Genomic DNA, 18204 nt, shown 5'->3' with positions numbered 1-18204 from the left:
ATAATATCAAGAATTGGGTTGACGATGGATGGCTTCAGTGAGTGGATTAAGTATCCACTAGAGAGCCGGTGTGGTGTGGTGGTTAGAGCGTTGGACTACCTGAAGGCAGTTCATTTCATTTTTTAACTACAGAGAAGCTCATTTCCCAAATGTTTGAAGGTCTGTCAATAATATAATATTGATACACAATTCCAAAAGACCTACACACCTTATTCATATTATATGATCAACTGGATTTCTACTAATTTTTACAGGGCTTATGAGAACATGAGAACTCAGTACTTCTATTCTAGGGATTCAGGGTCAAGTGTCAGGAGCATAACTCAAGATTTTCCCAGTGGAGGTGAGCAGTCATCTCAACTGGAGCATTAAGAACTCTTTCTTGACATGCTAAACAATCAACCAGTGGTAGCTTAAAATAGGGGTTCCCAAACTGTGATCCATGGACCAACAGTGGTCCACAAGCTTCATTCAGGTGGTCTGCAGCATGTCTTTAAATACAATTAAAAATAATAAAGTATCTAGCACAGCACATTACAGTTGCTAAAACAGGCAGAAAAATCATTAAGTTATGTATCAAGACCCTCAGCAATTTTCTAGTGGTCCATGCGGAAAATGTTTGGGAACCACTGGTCTGGAACATCTGAATGGTTCTCCATGTAACCACATTGGGAAGGCAAATCTATATAGCCAGTGGTAACATGTGGCCCTCCAGCTGTTGCTGGACTCCCATGAGCTCCAGACAGCATGGCCAAAGGTCAGAGATGAAGGGAGATATATTTATTTATTGGATTTGTATTCCACTCTTCAACCCGAATTATATTAATACAAATAATAATAATAAAACCAACAATATAAAACAAAATAGCAAAGAACCAAAATGACAGACAATCCATCTCAAGGGGCACAGGTTAGTCCCCCCCCCCCCACCGAATAACATTTCTTATTTTTCCTAATCAGGTAAGTTGGGGCAAGTTGCATGCACGCTTCCTAAAGAATACTCCAAAAATACTTGAATGCAGTAGTGGCTCTGCATACGTAGATGAAGGCAAGAATCCACTTGCATATTACTCAGTTGGATAAATAATAATTTATTTATACCCTGTTCTTCTTCTACTAGAAGCACCTGTACGGAGAGTGCTTGAGTCAAAATTTACAGCACTGGTCATCTTATGACACTGTGCAGGCTGTGCAGGATCAATAGATACCATCTATTTATTTATTTTATTCATGATTCTCCTTCTACTTGAGCCTTACTTGTTTACATAAAACAACTAAGATAGCTTTAGAAACAGGTTTTTTTTTTAATGACAATTAAATATAAGTTTAAAAACAATGCAGAATAAACACGTAATGCAGCCCTTTTCTCCCATCTGGAAAAACTGGTGTTTAAAAATGTCTTCAATTTTTAACAAGAAGTACAAATAGTGAGTGCCTGTTGTATTTCAACAGGGACAGCCACACTGAAAGCCCTGCTCCAAGGCTACATCCCCAAGCATTGGCTATGGGTTTTATTAAATTCACAGCACCCTCTTGTGCTTGGATTGCCCATGCTGGGTTGCATAACATGAGCTTTTCTGTGTCTTGTGCAGTGTAGTTGGTTCCTGTTCTTCTATCAGTATTGCTTTTATAAAATTAAAAAATGGTGTATCTTTGTGTGTGCGCGCATGCTTGCACACACATATACACACACTTACATTTTATAATCTCCAGAGAATACTTTTCAGTCCTTGTTTTTAGCTGGCTTCCTTTTGTGAGTGTGTTAAATCTGCAGCCAGGTTCACAGTCAGCTCTGGGCAAATCATTGAGCTGTTATTAACCTGCTTCCATGGAAACTGCTGCTCACAAGCCTGACGACAAAAAATTGTTTTTATTCTACTGAACTGCACAAAAGGTTCCAGTGATGCTTTAGACAAAATGGCCATTGAAAGCTAGTTGCATTGATATGTGTCTCTGATAATAAAAACTCTATATTTTAAACCATTTCATTCTGGCATGTTAGAGTAGTATTGGACATGGTCAGCATACTTTCAAATTCTCTGTTTTACATTTCCACCATATTTCGTAAAGGATGTTATTTATTCCATTTCTGCTTTCACTTCATGGATGGGAAGGTTTTCCTCTGTTCAAAGAGTGGAAGTTATATTATATAAAGCAAGAGTAGTTCAACAGGGCAAACAGGAAACATTAATGTGGTCCTATTAACAGAGACAATCTGTGGCTGTAATTAAGTTGCTTCTGCACTAACATGATAAATACTGTGTGGTTATTTTTGCCTTAGAACGAGACCAGCAGGTAAACTACTTTTTAGCAAAAGAGAACATTCTATATCATGAAACACAGAGTTAAAAATGCAAGAGACATCAATTTATCCAGATTGGGTGCATTATTAGTTTAAGCACACCAAAAATATACTCTACACAAATATAAATTTAGACAAGTTTCCAGATATTGATATTATGAACGGTATATATTGCATGGTTTCTGGATTTTTGGTATGAAAAGTATACACATCACTCATGAAATCACTCATGAATGCATGCATGCATACACTCAAGATTGTGTGCTATCAGTAGTCCAAGTTTCTTACAGGAACACTACTGACTTCCTGACAAAATGACAATCCACTGAAAATCTCCCAGAGAACCATTCTAACTGCTATGGATGTTGAAGCCATTTATACCAGCATCCCCTGCAATGATGGACTACCATTGCATCATCATTGAGAGCATCATCCCTGAAGTACATTTTTCAGATCAATGGCACTGTTGTGGGTACTCATATACTTCTAGAGTATGCCAGCATTGTCACAGCAAATTAGAACAACTCTTTCTCACCTCTTGTCCCCAAAAAGTCTCTTTTCTAACTAGTTATGACATCTTTGTAATCTGGACACATGAACAGGAGACATTTGAGAAGTGTCACTAGACTGCAGTATCCACCTAGTGAAGTGAAAAGCAGACTGGAAAGGCCAGACTGGTACCCAGGAGTAATTTACTACTGGATGAATCTAGAAGAGAACAACACTTGTTCCCTATAGCTCTCAGCTAAAACCACTCAAACATATCCTCAGTGATCTACAGCTTATTGCAGAGAATGATATTTCCCTCTCACAAGCCTTGGGGTAGTAACCTCCATCATCCCTCTAAAACAGCTACTTATCAGCAACAGCAGATCACATTACAAAAACACAGAGATCAGGCTTTTTAATAAATTGAGGTGCCAACTTGGTTCCCATATTTACCCAAGCAACACTATTCTAGGACCTAATAATGTCAGCCGCAACATCACAAATCCATTCACCCACTTATCTTCCAATGAGATATATACCAACATCTGCCAGCAATGCCCTTCTGCATTCTACATACAACAAACAGGCCAGTCTCAATGCAAAACAACAAATAGACACAAATATGACATCAGAAATAGCAGTATCCAAAAACCAGTGGGAGAATGTTTCAGCCTCCCAGAACATTCTGTAACTGACCTTAAGGTGGCCATACCGGAACAAAGGAGCTTCAAAGGGAAACTTTAGTGTGAAACTGCTGAATTACAGTTCATCAAGCAATTCAGTTAAGTCACCTGTGGCTTGAATCAAGATTACTGTTTTATTACACTACATGCATTATTTATTTATTTATCTATTAAATTTATATCCCGCCCTTCCTCCCAGAAGGAGCCCAGGGTGGCAAACAAAAACACTAAACCCCCTTTGATACATCTTAAAAACATAAGACTTAATTAGCTTACCAATGCCAGGTTGTTTGTTATCGCCAACCCTGCCTTGTCAATTGGGTCACTGTAACTATTTTGCTTTCATGGTAGTCCTCGCTGTTCTTTTTGCATACCATTTTCCTCTATCATAAGGGATGCTGGAGGACTTTGGGAGGCCCATAGTTTGAACAATCTCACCTGATCTGCATCTCCATGGATTAGTGTGCAGACTGGTTGAGTTACTCCTCAGAAATCACCACCCTACTAAGTTCTATGGGGGTAGCCTGGCTTTTACATTTACATTACAAAATGTACCCCACTCATAAATATGTAAGGAAGAGAGATTCAGGTTTTTATTTTATTTATTTTTTAAAAGCCCACACATTTCTTTTTAAATATATCTTCATATGAAAAAGTTACATATGCATATTTATTAATCATATGTACTACTTGAAACAGAATGGATTGAAGAAAGGGGACCCATGTAAAAGGGGGATGGAACTAGACTGGTCCCTCTGTTTCTTCTCTGACACCCCTCCCCCCCCATATTTTTTATTGCTATATGGACTTTATTGCTCTTTGGATATGCCCAATCATAGTAATTTCTATGGTACAAAGATAGCATGTAATGTTGTTTGTTCTTAGTGGATAGCTAATACTATCTACACCAGAGTCGTATTTATTCAATTAGGGCAACAAGTTGGAATTTTGCAAAGCATTGTATTTGGCACTGTGCAAGAGCAACCTCTCTCTTCCTCTCAGAATTAGTGATGAAAGAGCCCCTCCCATCCCTAGTTCTTGTTAAATTGGTTTGGATAAACTAACTAAGATGGTTAAAAAATGGCAAATCTTACAGGATGAGCACCACTGATATGGGAAGCATAATCATGGGATTAGAAAAGAAATATCCAAAAAGCCCATCTAGTTCACGATATCGAACTACTTTCTCTACTCACTTTTCCTAATCCTTTTTTTACATCGTGTTTACTATCTGAAGCTCCTCTGTAAGCTATTTCTTCTCATTTAGTTGCATCTGAAGGCTTGAGGGTATTCTTTAGCTTTAATAGATTTGTGCTATGGAATTGGTTCCAATGCTGGTTTTCAAATCGGGTGGCTAACCTGTGGCCTTCTGGGTATTTTTGGATTCCAACCTCCATCAGCCTCAGTCAGACTTTCTAAGTCTAGTCAGGGATGGTGGAAATTGTAGTCCAATAACATCTGAAAGGCCACAGGTTCCCTACCCATTTTACATAACCAGTCTTTTAGGCATTTATTAAAGTGTAATTACACAAGTAGGTAGGGCTGGCACCAGAGGGCAGCCAGGTTAGGCCCTGGCCGAGGGCCCCTGTGGCCCAGAGGGGCCCCTGAAGGGCCCCTCCTTAGGGTAGGAGGGTGGTGCTCCCATTCCAAGATCTGCGGCAGAGTCAGGTCCTGTAACTCAACCTGCGGCTAATCACAGAAAAGGAGCTCCCAGGCACCCTCCCTACAGACAGCATGCGCTTCAATAAGCCCACATGCACGCCCCACCTACATCTCCCATCAGTGTGAATGCTGTGTGGGCATGCCTGCTATCACTCACAATGGCAGTGGGGGCTTCCCTAAGGGGCTAACACCTCCGCTGCAACCTTGGTTGATGGCATGCATACATGCTATGACCCCACATCATTCACATGACATGAGAGGAAGGCGGGATGTGCGGGCAGGTTTATTAGCCCTGAGCAGCCTGTATTGGGGGACTATGGTGCCATAGGCCCAGAGCAGGCTGGTGCCCAAGACCAAGTCATGCCTGACACTGCCCCTGCAAGTATTGGTTGCACTTGTTAAGCAGAGCAGATGCACAGCATTTGGTCTACACTAGGGATGGAGAACTTGTTGCTCTTCAGATGTTGATGGACTCCAACTTCCACTGACTCTAGTCAGCATGGTCAGTGGCCAGGGATGATGGGAACTGTAGTCTAGCAACATCTGATCACAGGTTCCCCATCCCTGTGCTATATTAACAAGTTTGAGAGACATATCCTGTATTTGCACATGTATGTATATAGCATTTTTGAGTGGAAAGTGTATCGCATATCAGTAATCTTTGTAACAACCGTGTTAGTTACACCAATATGTTGCAAGATTGGGGCTGAGGTTTTCTAAGTGAGAGTGGCTTACTTAAGGCCACCAAGTGAATGCCTCAGAGGAGACCTTAACTGGAGATTTTCTGGCTCGCACTCTTAGCCACTGCACTGTAAAGATGTCTCAAAGAACAGTATCGTACACTGAATAGGTTTCAAAGAATTTTGTTGTTGTCTGTCCTTTAAAATAGAAGTGTTTATTTAGTGTCTCAATGGAGAACACAAACTCTTCCAAGGCATCCTACATAACCTTGCTTCATATGCAGCTTTTGATTTTCACAGAATTTGGCGTGTTGTCACTCTTGTACTTTTAAGGTGACAGACATAAAGAGGAAGGCAATCTGAATAAAGTAGGAAGTGCAACCCATTAGCTTTGAACAAAACCTTTTGCTACTTGTTCTTACCAGTTTTACCACATGAAAACCAAATAATGTTATCGTTATAACTTGTTCTTGTACTTAAATAGTGTTGCCTTTGTGGTTTTTGTTTTCTGCTTAGGTTGCTTTGAATGTTGCATTAAGTGCCTGGGAGGAGTTCCATATGCTTCCCTTGTGGCCACTATTCTCTGCTTCTCTGGAGTGGCATTGTTCTGCGGCTGTGGTCACGTGGCTCTCGCTGGGACCATATCAATCCTCGAACAGCGTTTTTCCACAAATGTTACCGACCATGCTTTGTTATCTGAAGTGTAAGTATGAAACCACTTCTCTAACTTTGTGAAACAATTGCAGTGAAGTACTCCTGATAATTTGTAAAATACAACTGTCAGAGCTAGGAACACATCTGCGTGTGGCAGTTCAGCCTGTGAGGAGGTAAGAGTTGCTGGCAAAATTAAACATTTGAAGTGAATTTGCAGAATCTATCTCAAGCAAAACATTTTTAAGTTTAGGGCTGTGTTTTGTTTTTTAAAAAAATTAGTGTGGTTTGTGAAATTTGTTGACCAGGGGGAGGGGGAGTTTGTACACTTTACCAGAATTCTGCTGCCGTTAGGGATTCACTATATACTTTCCTCTCAAACATCTTGTCTAGTTCAACAGAAAGATGAAAAACAAGAGTAGTAACAAATCTCCAAGACAGCATAGTTATTCAGCTCCATAGCAACTGAAGCCAAAAATTAGCTGTTGCCAGGAGATGACAGACCACTAAAAATATACACAGGAAAGAAATACTGCTAAATCTAAGGATAAAATAATAAATATTATTGCTAACTACTTGCAATTGAGGCAGTCAGACCATTTCTCTCACGTGTCACATAACTCCATGGTAGATGCATAATGGACTATAAATCTAATCTTTCGCCTTACAGTGAAATAGGCTTTGTTGTTGTTGTTATGTGCCTTCAAATTGATCACAACTTATGGCGACCCTATGAATCAGTGACTGTCCCGTCCAGAGCCGGAACTATGAGGCTGAGACGCGGGTGCAATTAAATCTCGTTTTATTAAAGTAATGGATACATCAAAGGCATTGCGCTTTATGGAAAAACCTGCACTAACTCACTAAAATCCCTAACTACACTCTAGACATGCTCTGCGGCATATGAAGGAAGTTGACTCAGCAGCTCCCCACTGTGAGTGGCAAGTTTTCGATCATAATCTCTGACTTCTTTGCAAGTCCTGTCTCTGCCCTGTCCGTTTCTCATGGCGGCGGGAGCAAGGCGACGGGGGCCGTGTCTCTAACTGGCTCCTTGGAAGACACCTGCTCTTGAGTAACGGGCTCGAGGTCAGGGGGCTGCACCACGCTGGTGGCATCCTGGGAACTGCTTGGTAAGAGAGGAGTTGGCACTTTCTCTGGAGCTTCCCCCAACAGGTCCTCAGCAGCACCTGGGGGCGGTGCACTCTCCTCCTTGGAGATCGCACCATCCGTGGGAACTGGCTGGAATTCAGGCTCGCTTTCCCCCGCCAGGTCCCGCTCAGACTCAACAACTCCCAAGTCTTCTGTGTCTTCTGGCAGCGGAGGCGCCTGAAACTCATGCCTCCCCCCTTCCTGTCCCTTCTGGGAGAGCTGAGGCTCAACAATGACCTCCAATAGCATCAGTGACCTACACTGCTTTAAAGTGTGGCTTATGTCTGGAGTATGGTGGTCCTCTCAACAGTATCTTCCACTGATGAGCTCTTCTTATATTTTCCCCTTAATGATGACCCTCCAATCTATATTATTTAATGTTAAAATATGTTGCCTCTTCTCTTTGGTACTTATAGACAGTGTTTGTCTTCCTTTTCATGTTCTTCTAGATCTTTCAAAAACTGTCATTGGCCACCTATCCTTCCTTTCTGTGGGATAGCTCAACATAATTTCTTTGGCATTTTCCTTCTACGATTTGTTTTCTGAATGTCCGGTATTCCCCCTAGCAGATCAGCTAAAATTCTTCTTTGATTGTGGTACATAAAACTGAATCTGAATGAACATGAAACTAAAGTACAAATGAATGCATTTGCATCTTGGCTTGAGTGTGTGTAGAGTATTGAGACTTAAACAATGATGGTGATGACCAGAAACCAAATTTTGCAGCCAAGGGGGGAGGGGGGAATTCCCGCAAACTTTGGTTGAATATGACTTTGAGGAAAAAGGTGTCTAGACCTCTATTACAAAAGAGAAATAACTGCATGTTCGTTGCACAAAAAATGGATAGGTCTTCAGTAGGACTAGAAGCTGTATAGTATTAGCGCTGTGGGTAATACACCTCACTGCTTCTGTGAGAAATTTACATTGTGTGAAACGCACAAAAAGATCTTTTTCTGATGAGAGTGATGAGATCTTTTTCTGATGAGAGAAAACAAAAATAGGGGTGTGTTGGTCTGCATCTCCTTCCATGTGGCAGAGCTCATCTTGTCTTTGTGAGTTGGAGGAGCACCCCCTCCCTTGTTTTTCTTGCTGCTAGCAGAACAAAGCTTCCTTCCCAGCAAAAGGCTGTTCTGGTTCCTGCTGGAACACAATCAGGGAAGACGTTTGCAGTAAGAAATATTAATTCTATATTTACTTTGGGGAGGGTAAGGGCTGAGACTAATTATGTATAAACATCAGATGCTGAAGCATTTCTGAAGTTAGTGGAGACTGTATCAGTCCCTTGGAAATGCAACAATTGGGAGTGCTGTGTAAGAGTTCAATAAATTCTCAAAGTCAAAGTCAATAAATTCTCCAAGGATTTGACTGGCCGGTTCAATTTGTGTGAAATCCAGCTTTTCACACCTCCCCTTATTCTTGGGCACAACTGGGCCGCAATCTGCAAAACCAGAGGTCGCAGCTGACACATTAACCTGTGTATCCGACATTAAAGAAGAGTAACCATGTCAGGACCTAAACCAGCCTTGCTCAGCCTGGTGCCTTCCAGATATTGTGGACTCCAACTCCGATCAGCCCCAGCCAGCATGGTCAAAATCCAAAGCACACAACCGGCATGAGATTGTGGCCCAGATGACCACCCAGATGTTCACTCTGTCCTCTTGTTATTGTTCAGTTCTCTGATGATTATGAAAAGGGACTTTAGTCAACATGACAAAGTCTGATTGCCCTCTTTCTTTCTTTCTTTCTTTCTCAGAATAAAACTAATGCAGTATGTGATCTATGGCATTGCATCATTTTTTTTCTTATATGGAATTATTCTCTTGGCGGAGGGCTTTTATACAACAAGTGCTGTGAAGGAACTGCATGGCGAATTCAAGACAACCATCTGTGGCCGTTGCATCAGTGGAATGGTGAGTGCATTGCAGTAATATGGGTTCCCATGACTCCAATCGTGCAACTAGTTCAGGATTATCTACAGTATTGTTCTTTAGCACCTGGGAGAGAAATATTTTAGGATCCACCGTATTCTTTTGATTGTTTTAATATTGTATTTTTAAATTGCTGTAACCCACCCTGGGATCTTGTGGTGAGGAACGGGTAAGAGCAACAACTGCAGTGGCTTTCTGGGGTTTCCCACAGCAGTTTTTTTCAGGCCTATCTAGAGATACTGGCCATTGAACCAGAGACCTTTTGCATGCAAAGCACATGCTCTATCACATCTCACCTTCTCTTAATGGTTACTGTGAATTTGATATTAATTCTAGGGTTTTTCTTATTCCAGATGAAGTTAGCTATTTTTTCCCATGTTTATTCCAGGAGTTTATTGGGAATAATTTGAAAAAAATTAATTTGGATAAAATACTCATTGTGCCAAGTTTGTTCTTCCAAGAAATTATAACTTTCAAAAAGACTACTGTTCTATCGTGAAGGATTTTCTTTGAAAGAGGGATGTTATTTTTAAGTTTTCATTACCACAATTTAGGAAAAACCCCAAATAATATATTGCGTGTTTTTGTCCAGGGTTATTTCTGTAGCCACCGTTCTGAAAGAATGTGTTTTAAGTAAGAACATCTCAGTTTTAGGGCACTGAAGTCTCTCTTCACACACGTGGGCTCCCAGAAAGGACCTTGCAGCCACTTTGCTCCTCCTGCACCATGTTGAGCTGATGTTTTGCGTGTTGTCAGAGCCCAGGCTTGTGGTTATCTATCATCACTTACCATGCACTGCAGCCAATGTTTGTTCTTCTATCAAATAATTTGATCCTAACTTTCCATCTGTGAACAGAACACAGATTGGGGCTTCCCCCGGAAACTCCCTGCAAAACTGCTCCTGTGGTTTGGAAGATCCTTAGATTGGTGTGGGAGGTTGTTGGTGGAACTGCCCATTACGTGAATGGAGGTGCAACAGTCTGCAAGCCACCCAACATGTAGTTTGTGGGACAGATGGTACTTTGCTGCAGTGGACCATTGGATAAAAATGGCTTGTTCTTCCTTTCTCCAAACACAGCTTCTTCCTACTACTGCTGATTTACCCTTTTCTACCTATTCTTTGCTTCCTTGACATTAAATCTCTGCTTTTGTAGCAGCTACTTAAAATCAATCTCTTCAGTGAGTGAGTTTAAATTTTAACCCTTTCTGAAAATGTCATTGTGCATAGTGTACACTTGCTTATAGGCTAACTAAAGCTTTAGTATATTTTATTGGTTCTCAAACTGAAATCATAGTCCCCATAAGAAATCCTCCAAAAATGATTACAGCTCAGAAAGTCTGGCTGGTTTTTTTTCCTCTTTAACTTAAAGTGAACAGTCAATCTTTTAAACGGTGTGTAGGGAAAGTATTTCTAGAGCTAAAAGCTCAGATTTCACATCAAATATGGAGTTGGTGACACTTGCAGATTTTAAAATTCGGGAGTGTTTACTGTAAATGAAGTAACACTCGACTTCTGAAATGAATGAAAAATGGCATCTCTCAGTGAACTGTGTGCTTGTCTACTCCTCAGTTTGTTTTCCTCACCTATGTGCTGGGTGTGGCCTGGCTTGGTGTCTTCGGCTTCTCTGCTGTGCCCGTCTTTATGTTCTATAACATATGGTCAACTTGTGAAGTCATCAGATCACTCCCAGCAAATATGACAGCTTCAGCAGACCAGATCTGTGTGGATATCAGGCAATATGGTACTTACTTTAATCCTGATTACTTTATCCTTTTTCCTCTTCCTATTTTCTATAGGTTTGTCTTAGCCTTATGAGATGAACCAAAAAGCAACCAAGTGTGGAGACTCTGAACATGTCGTTACTTTTTTTAATTAATGCAGCTTACACTGACCTTTCCAAATGCACCGTTTAGCTGCATTTGGCAAGTCATTTATCTAAAGTGATTTTGTGGCTGTTATCTGCATTATTGTATCAGGCCACAAAATAAACTTAGGCAAGCCTGAGCCCCACGCAAAATAGCTAGAAAACATCTCATGTTAGTCTCTTGAATTAAAATACTGAACTATATTTTGGCATATTCTTACTATTTCTGTAATAGCATTGTGTATATGCTTCTGCATTTATCTTTACTCTGGCTTTCAGGACTCACTGTATTTCTGTGAATGTAATGTGTTTTGATTGTTTTTAATACTGTATTTTAAATTTCTGTAACCCGTCCCGGGACCTGCTTGTGAAGAGCAAGCTATCTGGTGACAAATATTGTCTCATAACCCCCCCCCCCGAACTGAGATGATGTGTGTGAGATGAGCAGTGAGGGACATGATTACATCTAATGCAGAAGGGTGATAGATTTGGGGGTAGGATAAGGGAATTGAACATGATAGAAGTTCAGTCTGTTGACTTCTAAAAATTCCATCCAGACTTGTTATTCGAAGGTTTCTAATGTACTTTCCAGAGATTTTCAGTTTCTCAGATGTTAGACGGAGAAGGGTTCAAATCTTTCAGATAAGCCTGAGGAAATGAGATTTCTTTTTGCACAATATATACCGCCCTTCCTTCCAGCAGGAGCCCAGGGCAGCAAACAAAAGCAGTAAAAACACTTTAAAACATCATAAAAACAGACCTTAAAATACATTAAAACAAATCAACTTTAAAAACATTCTTTAAAAAAGCTTTTAAAACATCTTAAATGAAAAGGGTTAAAAATATTGTTTAGAAAAAAAAGTTCTAAAAAAGACATATTAAAAGCAATTCCAACACAGACTGGGATAGGTCTTAACTTAAAAGGCTTGTTGAAATAGAGGAATTTTTAAGAACTGTCTAGTTGTGATAAGTACACAGTTGATTTTTTTTAGAGGAATATGTTTCTTTGAAGTAGCTGGAATATTAAAGTTAAGATCATTGGATCTACACTGGCTGCATCATTTGGTGATGAAGTTTAGATTTGAACCAGTTGCACATTTTATGAATCTTAAGCTTCAATTAAATAAAAGATAAATTTGTAGTTTTGAAAGAGTAAACGGGCATCTGGCTTCCCAAAAGAGATGGAATTCATAGCATGTCAGTGCACTTTAAAAAGTAAAACACATCAGAATAGGTGGCCCGACACAACACTAAGCCAAACCATGGCTTATTGCAAATGTGCAAATTCCCAGAGACTGTGGCCCCATTACTCCTCCTCTAGTCCTGCTTCTGCGCTGCTGTGAGCGAAGCCATGGTTTGAGCTAGCACATTGTCTGAACCTAGGCAAAAGATTTGTCTCTCCACGTGGCTCAGTGCTATGTGCAAACTGAGCCAGTATTTGATAACTTACATGCATGTACTTGCAAGCTGTATAGCCCTCCCTGCCCCCCAAAAAACATGGCCAAATATTTTATTTATTCATTTATTTATTTATTATTTAATTTGTATCCTGCCCTTTCTCCCAGCAGGAGCCCAGGGCGGCAAACAAAGCGCTAAAAACACTTTAAAACATCATAAAAACAGATCTTAAAATACATTAAAACAAAAGCGTTAAAAACATTTAAAAAAACTTTCAAAAAGGGTTAAAAGCATTATTTAAAAACTTATTAAGAAATTCTAACACAGACGCAGACTGGGATAGGTCTCAACCTAAAAGGCTCGTTGAAAGAGGAAAGTCTACACAAGGTGCCGAAAAGATAGCAGAGATGGTGCCTGCCTAATATTCAAAGGGAGGGAATTCCACAGGGTAGGTGCTGCCACACTAAAGGTCCGTTTTCTATATTGTGCAGAACGGACCTCCTGATAACATGGTATCTGCAGGAGGCCCTCACCTGCAGAGCACAGTGATCGACTGGGTACATAAGGGATAAGACGGTCTTTCAAGTATCCTGGTCCCAAGCTGTATAGGGCTTTGTACACCAAAACTAGAACCTTGAATTTGGCCCAGTAGCAAATGGGCAGCCAGTGCAATTCTTTCAGCAGCAGGGTGACATGTTGGCGATACCCTGCCACAGTGAGCAGTCTCGCCGCCGCATTTTGCACCAGCTGCAGCTTCCGGACCAACTTCAAGGGCAGCCCCACATAGAGCACATTACAGTAATCCAGCCTGGAGGTTACCAGTGCATGGACAACAGTGGTCAGGCTATCCCGGTCCAGAAACGGCCGCAGCTGTCTCACCAGCCGAAGCTGGTAAAAGGCACTCCTAGCCACTGAGGTCACCTGGGCCTCTAGCGACAAAGATGGATCCAGGAGCACCCTCAGGTACAGACCTGCTCTTTCAGAGTACAACCCCATCCAAAGCAGGCAACTGACTAATTATCCAAACTCGGGAACCACCAACCCACAGCGCCTCCATCTTGCTAGGATTCAGACTCAGTTTATTGCCCTCATCCAGCCTACCACTGAGTCCAGGCAGTGGTCCAGGGCTTGCACAGCCTCTCCCGATTCAGATGTTATGGAGAAATAAAGCTGGATATTATCAGCATACTGCTGACACCTTGCCCCAAAGCTCCTGATAACTGCTCCCAAGGGCTTCATATAGATGTTAAACAGCATGGGGGACAAGATGGTACCCTGCGGCACCCCACAGCACAGCTGCCAGGGTGCCGAAAGAGAGCCACCCAATGCTATTCTCAGAGCGACCCTGGAGATAGGATCAGGACCACTGTAAAACAGTGCCTCCAACACCCAGTTCACCAAGTCGGCCCAGGATACCAAAGTCAATGGTATCAAAAGCCGCTGAGAGATAAAGTCAGAACAGGGTCGTACTCCCCGTCCTTTTGACTGATTATCTTCTATAGTGTAATATGCTGAGTAACATTGCTGTTGTAATGTGTTCAACTTCCACCAGGAAAAAAATGATCCAGAGGAAGATCAGTAATGAAGAATAGGAGCAGAGGAGCTAGAGAGGGTTTGATTAGGAACATGGAAGGAGAGTAGGTTGCACAGAGAAGCCTGCAGCTGGCCGAAATTGCAACCTCAGTTCTCTAAGCTTAAGGCAGTGCCTGAAAAGTTGCGAACACCTTTGTCAGCAGTCCTTTTGCCCAATCAATATAGTCAATAAGCACAGCATATGACAGTGATAACTTTTTTTTAAAAGACAGTGTCCATAGCGACTAAATAAACCATTTGTCTGCCATATGGGAATCCTAGATCTGAGAACATCTCTTGGCAGGGAGAATCTATCCTGGATGTAGAAAGGGAACACAGTTAAATGATTTTGTACTTGCTTATGCCAACTCCAGATTGAACTGGTCAATGTGTGGGTGCAGATTAAAGGAACACAACTTGCATGTAGGTGGGGAAGGGAAATGGATTTCAGGAAGGGAGAATGATGTCAGCAATCAGCTTTAATGATGTTTTCTTTGGTATCTTAACTTCAGGCATCATCCCTTGGAATGCTGTACCCGGCAAGGCATGTGGGTCAGCCTTAGCAGATATGTGCAGCACCCCTGAGGTAAAAGGAGACCTAAAACAGCCAGTGCTATCTTGCGTATCTTGACAACTGGGATATAAACTACCAGTCTGCTTCGAATATTGTTTGTGCCCTAAAAAATGTTTATAAAATATCTAGAATAAAAGTTCTGAGGATATCTGTTTGCACCACTTGCTAAGCTAAGGTATTCTGTGCATAGCCAGCTGAGAGATAGTAGTATTTTCTCACCTTATGTAGCTCATATAGAAATACAGCAGGAAGAGGACTCATTCAGCATTGAGAGCTGCAGCAAGTTTGCATAAAATACATCAATATGGTAAATACTAGGAAACCACCTATAGATAAGTGCTTCTGGGAATGTCATTTTTGAAGAAATCAACAGTTAATTAAGGTGTCAGGCCTCCTTTGAATAGGGGACAGCCACAAAAAACAGCGCTCTCAGAATATGCTGTCTCCATTTTACGTTAACCAAAGTTTGTCAACTGGGGTTGTTGTGGTCCACAGCATCTCTCCCCTCCTATCAATTGTATAGCCGCTAACTGAATAACAATGATTTGCAGGCAAGGCAGCTGTTAGTTATAAAAGCAGCTATTCCAGGCAAATTGGGCAAGTTTGTCTTATTATGCTGCCTTCCAGGTCATTTCATACATGATAAAAATGTGGGAGAGACAGATACATACAGGTTTTAAAATGTGTGAAGCATTCCTCGGTTACAATAGAATGACAGGAGAATGCTAATAAATGTTGGAGTTGTGCTGATGTAACTGCCACTGTGGTGGCCCTGGTCCCACTCACAAGGATAATTTTGGATTTGGTCATTCTCCTATCTTCCGTGTGATACATGGAGAAAAGTCATTCTGAAAAATCTTGCACGTAAGGGGACTGACATCCAGTTATTGTAGCTAAGCTTATTCTGCAGTACCCAGAGTAACAGAAATGACGCTAGGCTTTTTCCATGCTGTTGTAATAGTACCAGTATCCACAATTGTGTAAAGGAACCTAGGGCTATAATACATCTGGCGTTTTTATGTGATAACAGTACTGACACATGCTGTGGTGTGATTAGCTTTCAGTACCGTAGGTGTTGATGTTGTGCTTGCAGAGTACTCACCATGTCCCATCAAAAATATTGGTTTGTTGGTGTAGCGGCTCATGGAATCAGACCTTCCTCCACACTAGGCAGACTCCCAAGAACTGTATTAAGAGTCATTAATGTGCCACAGAAGTCCTGAAACAACTATTTTTCTCTTTACTGTTATAGTTCTATTTGTCTTACCACCTGTTCATTGTGGCCTGTGCTGGAGCTGGTGCTACTGTCATAGCACTGGTGAGTACCATCATCCTTTGTCTTATGAAATAACAATGCATTCCATTTTCAGATGTAATCATTCAAATATTGTTTAACTTAAACTAAGTAATAATTTTTGTGTTTGTTGGCACCTGGTTGTAGTTTTCTCAGGATATTCCAAATAGCAGGCAAGTGTTTATATTTCCCAGTAAAGCTTTGCACCACAGCAAGCTTTGTAATAGGTTTTTTTTGCTATTTGTTTACCTCTATCCCGTTGCATGGCCAATTTATGGCATTTTTGGATATAAATATTTTGGCATTAGTATGTAGAATTTCCCAGCATCAGGACACTTAAAAAATTTCCCATCTTTGAAAGTAGTTTTAATTAATACTCCTGTCTTTCCTTCCTTTAAGTCTTTTGGGGAGTATGAAAACTTCTATCTGTCTGCAAGTACTGAAGTCAGTTTGTTTAAACTGGCCAAAGTAGAAATAGTGAGATTAAAAACAAGACATTTACAGTTAAGGAACTGTTGCAAGAACCAGTTTTTGATCTTCTGTCAGCCAAATTCAGTTGAAGTAACAAATTGTCAATGTGCTTTCCATGCAGCAACCAGGCCCCCTTATATAGCTTAGGTCAAGGGGAGCTACAGCCATTTTTGCCCATGGAAATGGACTGCCTTCAAGTCGATTCCGACTGTTGGCAACCCTATGAATGGGGTTTTCATGGTAAGTGGCATTCAGAGGGGGTTTACCATTGCCTCCCTCTGAGGCTGAGAGGCAGTGACTGGCCCAAGGTCACCCAGTGCTCTAACTCTCATTGAAACCCGTGCCTGACACAGTATACATTTTGATTCTAACACAAAGAGCTACCTAAAAGGCCTGAAAATTTTGTTGTCTCTTACACGCTTTATTTTGTTCTCTTCCACCAGCTGATCTACATGATGGCTACCACATATAACTATGCTGTTTTGAAGTTTAAGAGTCGGGAAGATTGCTGCACTAAATTCTAAATTGCATAAGCCCAGTAAAGAGCTGCACTGTGTAGCTTGAAAAACCACTGACACCCTAGACTGAGAGTCTAGCTTTTTTGAAGTTTGTTACAGTAAATTGTAAATAGCTTCAGTAAGCATCTTTAAGCATTAATTCAAATTTATTTCTTGTATATGAATAATGATGTGGGTAAGATCTGGCTATTTTCTATACTATAAGAGGATTGTTATTTTAAGCGATGTTGTAAATCATCCTTTTAAAGGAAGGAGGGCTTTCATTTAACATCAAGCTATTTTTTCCCCTAACAATCATCTCTGAAACAATTACTGGATCAATTAAGGGTCTATAATAAGTTATTTTATCTCTGCTGTTCACTAATCAGAAAAATAATAAAACATCTGTTCTACAATAGATGACACACAAGATATATGCTTGATTCTTGAAAACTGCCAATGCCTACCCTTAGATTGCTGACAAAGTGCTCTTCCAAAGTACCACACATACGCCTATCATTTTAGCTGTACAAAATAAAATCAGTCCTCTGAGCTTTTACTGGTCAAATGTTTTGAGAGACAACTAGCTAGGCTCACTGAAAAATACTCTTTTCATTAGCTGAAATTTTCAAGCAGCTTTTTTAAAATTAATAAACAAAAGCCATGCAGTTCTCTAGCTGAGGCTGGTAAATACTTTCACATTCTTTCTCCACCTGCATATGAGAAATAGCCTGTGCCACAAAAAGATGGTATTTCCTACGTGCTAGTAACTTATTTGTCAGTGATCATCTCCCAAACTGTCACCGTAGAGCACACAAAGCAAACATGTCTATGTAAGAAAACTGCAGTCATATTAGAACTACTGTTTTTGCCCCAGTAAATATGTCCATAGTAATTTCTTTTTTTAAAAAGGGTACTATACAAAATTTCTACATTACAGTTTTCCTTTATTCAAGTGGATGGGGGAGGGGAAAGGGGAAGGAACTACC

General features: G+C 40.8%; 1 protein-coding gene across 2 annotated transcripts in view; it reads left to right on the top strand.

The window, feature by feature from the left end:
* GPM6B (glycoprotein M6B) overlaps window positions 1-18204 on the top strand; it is a 144725-nt gene that overhangs the window by 124346 nt on the left and 2175 nt on the right. Inside the window, exons 2-7 of one of the 2 annotated variants that reach the window (XR_009762756.1) lie at window positions 6333-6519; window positions 9370-9526; window positions 11115-11286; window positions 14892-14965; window positions 16206-16271; window positions 17162-17354. Coding sequence is in view for 1 of the 2 variants with exons in the window: in XM_061627151.1 (XP_061483135.1) it covers window positions 6333-6519; window positions 9370-9526; window positions 11115-11286; window positions 14892-14965; window positions 16206-16271 (656 nt within the window). In the remaining variant the exon portion in view is untranslated. The remainder of the gene's footprint in view (window positions 1-6332; window positions 6520-9369; window positions 9527-11114; window positions 11287-14891; window positions 14966-16205; window positions 16272-17161; window positions 17355-18204) is intronic. The other variant, XM_061627151.1, reaches the window with a different exon arrangement.

The sequence above is a fragment of the Rhineura floridana genome, chromosome 5 (assembly GCF_030035675.1).
Source record: "Rhineura floridana isolate rRhiFlo1 chromosome 5, rRhiFlo1.hap2, whole genome shotgun sequence".
In the NCBI taxonomy this organism is placed as follows: Eukaryota; Metazoa; Chordata; class Lepidosauria; order Squamata; family Rhineuridae; genus Rhineura; species Rhineura floridana.
This window is presented reverse-complemented; position numbering and strand designations above follow the sequence as displayed.